This window comes from Oratosquilla oratoria, chromosome 43 (genome assembly GCF_046742065.1).
Source record: "Oratosquilla oratoria isolate Oo_2021 chromosome 43, ASM4674206v1, whole genome shotgun sequence".
Taxonomy (NCBI): Eukaryota; Metazoa; Arthropoda; class Malacostraca; order Stomatopoda; family Squillidae; genus Oratosquilla; species Oratosquilla oratoria.
Window position 1 is genome coordinate 12,849,654 of NC_134819.1, and position 6,492 is coordinate 12,856,145.

Sequence of the window (6,492 nt, forward strand, 5' to 3'; positions counted from 1 at the left end):
GCGCCAAGAAAAAATTGCACTGCGAGGCTGAAGCTTCAGAATGACACCAACAGCAACTTAAAGAAGCATTATGCCACCAAGCACCCTTTAGATAGTCCTGCCTTAAAAGCAGCCTTAGATGGCAACAGCAAACGTGGCCGCTCTGCTTCTGGTGGTGGTCGGGATGCCAAAAGCCTCAGGCAGGGCTGTATTGAGGAGGCTATGGCTGAGAAGTTTGACCAGCAGAAGGCCCTTGACCTGTTTTATGAGGTAAGTTTTACTTTTAAAAGTTCTACTGTTTTAGTATGAAGATAATCTAATAAATTAATTAGCTTTAATAAATAAAAATAATTTACAACAAAAATTTAACTTCAAATACTCACACATCTTTTTTATGTTTCAGTGGATTATCCGCGACATGCTGCCCACCATAACAACAGAGTCAGAGGCGCTCAGGGCCTTTCTCAACTACCTGAACCCTCAGTTCAAGCTGCCGTCCAGGAAAAAGCTTGGCGACGACATCAAGCATATGAGCGCCAGGGCCAAAAATGAGCTCACCCAGATCATGTCCAAGCAGGACTACCTAGCCACCACTGCCGACAGCTGGTCGAGCCACAACCGGGGCTTCATAGGCTCCACAGTCTCGTGGTTGGACAAGGCCACTCTGGAGAGGACGACTGCAGACTTGGGCATGAAGGAGGTGAAGGAGAGCCAGACAGCCGAGTACTTGGCGAGGTCCTTGAGCAAGCTGCATGAGGACTTCAGCATCAGCAGCAAGATTCTCTGCACGACCACAGCCAATGGCACAAACTATGTAAGTGCATTTGTCAACTTTGCACAAGAGGACGTCGTCATACAACCTGGCGAGGACAAGCCTGACGAAGAGCTGGCTGACGAGCCTCAGGTCATATCTATGGAGGAGGCCCTGGACCAGGCTGACGAAGCCGAGGTTAGCCTGCCTAAACACCAGAGGTGTGTTGCACACACTCTGAACCTCCTGGCGTCTGAGGATGTTTCCAAAGTGAGTATAATATATATATTTTTAATTTAATGAATTAATAATTTATAAACATTAAATAATTTATTGTTCTTTTGGTAAAAACTAAAAAGATGTAAATTATCATTTATTGTTTTTTAATTTGTGAATTGTAATAAAATATTAAATAATAAATATTCTTTTTTCAGGTCCCACAATGGAACTATGGTGGCAGGAATATCTTCAGAAGGTCGGCTGCCAAGGCACAGTCTTTGTGGAATGCCCAGGGCCGCCGAACTGTCGCAGCCAACAAGATAAAGGATGCTATCGGCAAAAAACTTAAAGTCCCTGGCACGACGAGGTGGAACTCCAGCTATGGCAGCTATAAGATGCTTTCTGGCCTGCTACAGGACCTGGACACCCGTAAAAAGATCAATTATCTCTGCACCAGCATGCGCCCCAACCCGATCCCCGCCTTTGTTGACGAGGACAACGAGGTCATCGCCGAGTATGTCAAAGTTATGGCCCCAGTTGCCAATGCTTTGGACAAAATGCAGTCAGACCAGCATGCCTATATGGGGAACTTCTTTCCCAACTTGATGGTGCTCCAGAGGGACTTGAACCTGCTTAGGGACGACAACAGCATCAAGCATGCCAAGCCCTTCGTCACCTACCTCCTGGGGACACAGGAGCACCATGGCAGAGACAAAAAGGGCTTCACGGAAAGGTAGATATTTTTAATATATTGATATAATATAATAATAATATAATATAATTCTATAAATAATAAAATAATGTAATATTTTATAGTAATTGAAATAAAAAAATTAATAATCATTAATCAATAATTAAATTAACTCATATCTTAATCTTTTCAGGTTTCAACACATGTTTGATGACCAGGAGAAGCTCCTTGCGACTGCCTTCCACCCCAGGTTCCGTCTTAAAATGGTCAAGTACATATGCTGGACAAATCCTGACTTGTACAACCTGGTGAGGGACAAGATGGTGTCGTACCTTGTGGCCCAAATCAGGTCCAAGGAGGGGGATGTGGCCTACGCCTCCAGCCAGCCCACCTCCAGGCCACAGTCTGTGGCCAGCCACACCAGCGAGCACGACGAGTTTGCCTTCCCTCTTAAGGACGAGGAGGAGCCTGTGGTGGTGGCCAACCTGGAGGAGGAGGTCGGCAAGGAAGTAGACACTTGGGGCGCCATTTTCGGCACAAGCATCATGAAGATCTCCCCGGCAAACTTCCCCAAGGAGCACAGGCAGCACTGGGTGAACTGTTTCATCAAGTATAACACTCCCCTGCCCTCGTCTGCCTCAGCTGAACGCCTCTTCAGCTTCGGCTCGGACATTTTAAGGCCAAAGCAAGCCTCTCTGACTAATCTGAACTTTGAGAACCTGACCTTCATGAAGGGAAACTTGAAGTTGGTTAAGAGGGAGAGAAAGGGTCGACAAGTTAGAGTGAATCTGTGAAGAGTGAAGAGTGAAGACTGAAGTGTTGTGAATTTTTGTTTTAAATGTTTTTACTGTTTTGTTTTGTGAACTTTTGTTTTTACTTTTTACTGTCTTGTATTAATGATTTGTTTTTCTAGTAATAATTTGTTTAATAAATAATGTAGATATCTTAAAAAACACTTTTTTTTAATCGGAAAGCTTTAAATTTAGATTCGGAGATTCGGAATGAGTAAAATTTAGGTTTGGAAATGTTCGGAAGGTATCGGAATTAAGGTTCGCTTTGCTATTTTTTAAAGATTCGGAGGTTCGCGGACAAATGTTCAGAATAAATGTTCGCACCGAAATTTTGAAAATCGGGTTCGCTATTCGGAGGTTCGGAACCCAAAACCGGCGAAGATTCGGGTTCGGATTCGGAACCCCAAAAAAGGTTCGCGCGCCCACCTCTGAATAAATGTCTTCAGGTGCGCTTGTACACTCTCATCAGTTTCAAGTTTTAAAGAATGTAGTTTTCGACGTAGTCTTAACTTGTTAGTCCAAGTTATACGCTGAAATATATTACTCAACTTGGTCCACACGTCAACTGGATCAGTGGGGTTACCTACTATATAAAGTAACTTCGGATCGATAGCTAAGGCCTCACGCGGAAAGTGAACTCTACTCACCAAGGTCTAAATATACAGGTCTGACCGTTTGAATTATTGTGCGCAGCTTCTGACGTCATTAGGCTGGGTCCGTTTTCTCTTTGTGAAACACTGAAGAAAACTGTGAAACGCCAAGGAAGACAGGAACTATAATATTTTATATATTATATATATATATATATATATATATATATATATTATATATATATATCATATATATCATATATTCATATATATAGACAGGAACTATAATATTTTATATATATTTATATATATATTTTATATAATATTTGTCAGTATATAACTAATTGCGTGGAGCGGTGCGAGCGAAGGTAACAAAATTCCCGGACGACGCGCCAGCTTCAACTGACAGCTATAGGGCCCGCGAACCCCACTTTGAACAGCCAGGTGACGTTCACGGGCCCGCTGCGCCAACTCCCTCGAAATTCGGTCGGAAGTGGTTAGACCTTATATTCTTAGATCTTGCTACTCACTTCCCGTAAGATACACACGCCTCTCACATAGGTACGACCCACGCACAAACATCTACACTTACTTTTTCTTCGACTAAAATTAGCTTCCTTTCTAACTTTCACTTTTACTACTTTATTGTCTCTTGTAGTCTCCTTCATTATGTTTTCATGTTAAAATTCTCTAAATAGTTAGAAAGGAAGCAAAACTAACTTTCTTCTATACGCAACTGTGCTGATGACCCAAATATCTATTATGACTTTTTGGAGGCAAGCTCAAATTTGCTTGAAGGACTCCCGTGAATTACTTAACAAAGCACTTGACATATGGGGAGAGAAAACATGTATTTCAATAATTCAAAGATCCAGGTTTTGTATTCGTCTGTTCAACAATTTTCCCAACATAGCTGCCCATTCTCCTCAATCACACTCATCTTTTCTTTGCAATTTATTTGTCCTTGGTCTTTCCTTCTCCTCTAATCTTAGTGAACTCATATATCTACTAATGTTAGAATAATCTACACGAAGTCTGTAGTTTTCTACTGCCTTCAGGATATCCTTGTTTTTTCAACATAAAGTATGTTTTTGACATATGGAATGGTTCACCTCATTTTGGGCCTTCTGAACAGGATGTGATTCATTAGCGCCTCCCCACGCACTGACATATTCCTCTTCCTTCCTTCATCACGATTGTTCCTCCAACCTATTGTTATGTGTGGGTTTATTTTTCATCTAAACTTAAAGCACAATGCAAAAAATTCTGAAAAGTTCTGGCATCATTAAGAATTCCTTTGTCAGAAATCAACCAGGAAACGTATCTTTCTTCCCTCTGTTGGATGGGTCTGGAACTTCTTTCCTTCTCCATGTATCTTCCTACTCACTCACAACTTAGACTCATAACCAGGGTGGCCATGACCTCTTCATTGCGAGGTTCTCCCCTCAGGTGAATGAAATCGTCTGGCAGATAGTTCTTTTTTCTTCTTTTGTAAATCAGTGAACTTTTTATTTCTTGAGAACCCTTTTCAACAACATAATTCTCTTTATTATATACATACACACACAAACACACACACACACACACACACACACACACACACACACACACACACACACACACACACACACACACACACACACACACACACACACACACACACACATATATATATATATATATATATATATATATATATATATATATACATATATATCACGTGAAAACCACTGTTGGAGTAAAAAAGACTGGAGACAGGGAATCTATATATTTCGATTGCAAACTGTAATCCTCTTCAGTAGATACTGAAGAGGTGGAGAAAATAGAAATGAATGATATAGGAGGAAATTTTCCATTTATACAAAAGAAAGAAATGAAAACGTCTACTTTTAGCGCTCGCAAATAGCCTAGCATGTATCCTGGAAAATAAATAAAAGTGATCAGTATGAAAGGGTGGAATAAAGGGGGCTGGGGATGGGTGGGGGCAAAGTTACATTTGCTCTATATTAATCCCCCACCCAGTGGCGTGCAAGATGTCTGGTGATGCTCGGGGCCAGTTCCTCGGTCATATGCTTCGAAAATTCAAGTACAAGGCCTCAAAATACTGAAAAATATTATGAGAAGGAAGATATGCGCTCCTGTGTCAACTTGTCCAACGGTTCGAAAAAAAAAAAAAAAATCAGCATTTGGAGAACATTGCTCAAAATGTGTGCAGGTGATTTAGTAAGGAGTTCGTTATAGATATTCGTACAGATATTTCAACCGGCTCGAAAGAAGTCTGAAATCTGTATAAGATTTCCCCCTCCCTCAAATAAGTGTTTGAAGTGATGCTTGACCGTGTGAATGGGGTATTTGGTTGTCAAAAACGTTTGTCAAACGTGTTTGACAACCAAATACCCCATTCACACGGTCAAACATCACTTCAAACACTTATTTGACAAACCGGGTTTGACAAACCGTTTGACCGTGTAAACGGCCCTTTAGATATAACGACTCGACCGATAGCCGTGTCGGTCGGATTCCGAAACTAACAAGTCACCACCGGTGTGCGGCACGTACCAAATGCGCCACGGAGGGTGTGTGATTTACCATGGTCTTGGATCAGGTATTATGCTCATGATCGACACCTGTTACCCTCTCGGTTGAGGGCTCAGAGCTCATATATGGCTCGATCTCTGGGCAATATTGTGACCTTGCTCACGCACACACCCAACTCCTTGCCCACCTGGGTTGAAGAACCGGATTGTAGTGCGAGCATGTTTGTGTCCAGGCTATTCTTTTTTTTTTTCTTCGTGGTAACCCCAGACCCCCTTTTTTTAAACATGACGGAGATATCATGTTTTGTTTTGTTTTGTCTCTTTATTTTCATTCTCCTGGCGTTTGAATACAAAGAAAGTCAAAGCTTCCCATTCCTGTGAGAAAGTTCTTTGTGACCCCTGAGAAACATTATTTTCCCATTCGTTGTGTCCTTTGCCGTCGAAGTCCATATTAAAGCCAGTTATAACAGTCATCAGTCTTTTTCGGTCTCTTCCATCTCTGGTCATCATGCTACACTCATGTATACACACACACACACACACACCCACACACACACACACACACCACAACACACACACACACACACACACACACACACACACACACACACACACACACACACACATATATATATATATATATATATACAGTGTATATATGTATATATATATATATATGTATATACATGAGTGTGTGTGTGTGTATGCATATATACGTATATATATATATATATATATATATATATATATATATATATATGTGTGTGTGTGTGTGTGTGTGTGTGTGTGTGTGTGTGTATGTATGTACATACATATATATGCATATATATATATATATATATATGTATTTATATGCACATATATATACATATATATATATATACATATATATATATACATATACGTATATATATATATATATATATATATATAT

General features: G+C 40.6%; 1 protein-coding gene across 1 annotated transcript; it reads left to right on the forward strand.

Moving 5' to 3' along the window:
• The first annotated feature begins 387 nt into the window (after positions 1-387).
• Positions 388-2,971, forward strand: LOC143022125 (uncharacterized). Its single transcript, XM_076180140.1, has 3 exons — positions 388-1,000; positions 1,165-1,682; positions 1,834-2,971. The coding sequence occupies exons 1-3, from the start codon at positions 398-400 to the stop codon at positions 2,432-2,434; spliced, it is 1,722 nt and encodes a 573-aa protein (XP_076036255.1). The 5' UTR covers positions 388-397; the 3' UTR covers positions 2,435-2,971.
• Positions 2,972-6,492: the final 3,521 nt, after the last annotated feature.

Excerpts from the sequence above, each read along its gene's own strand:
- LOC143022125 (XM_076180140.1), top strand. The coding sequence starts at position 398 with ATGCTGCCCACCATAACAACAGAGTCAGAGGCGCTCAGGGCCTTTCTC. Across the intron at positions 1,001-1,164 it reads CGTCTGAGGATGTTTCCAAA|GTCCCACAATGGAACTATGG; the intron begins GTGAGTATAATA and ends TTCTTTTTTCAG. Across the intron at positions 1,683-1,833 it reads AAAAAGGGCTTCACGGAAAG|GTTTCAACACATGTTTGATG; the intron begins GTAGATATTTTT and ends TAATCTTTTCAG.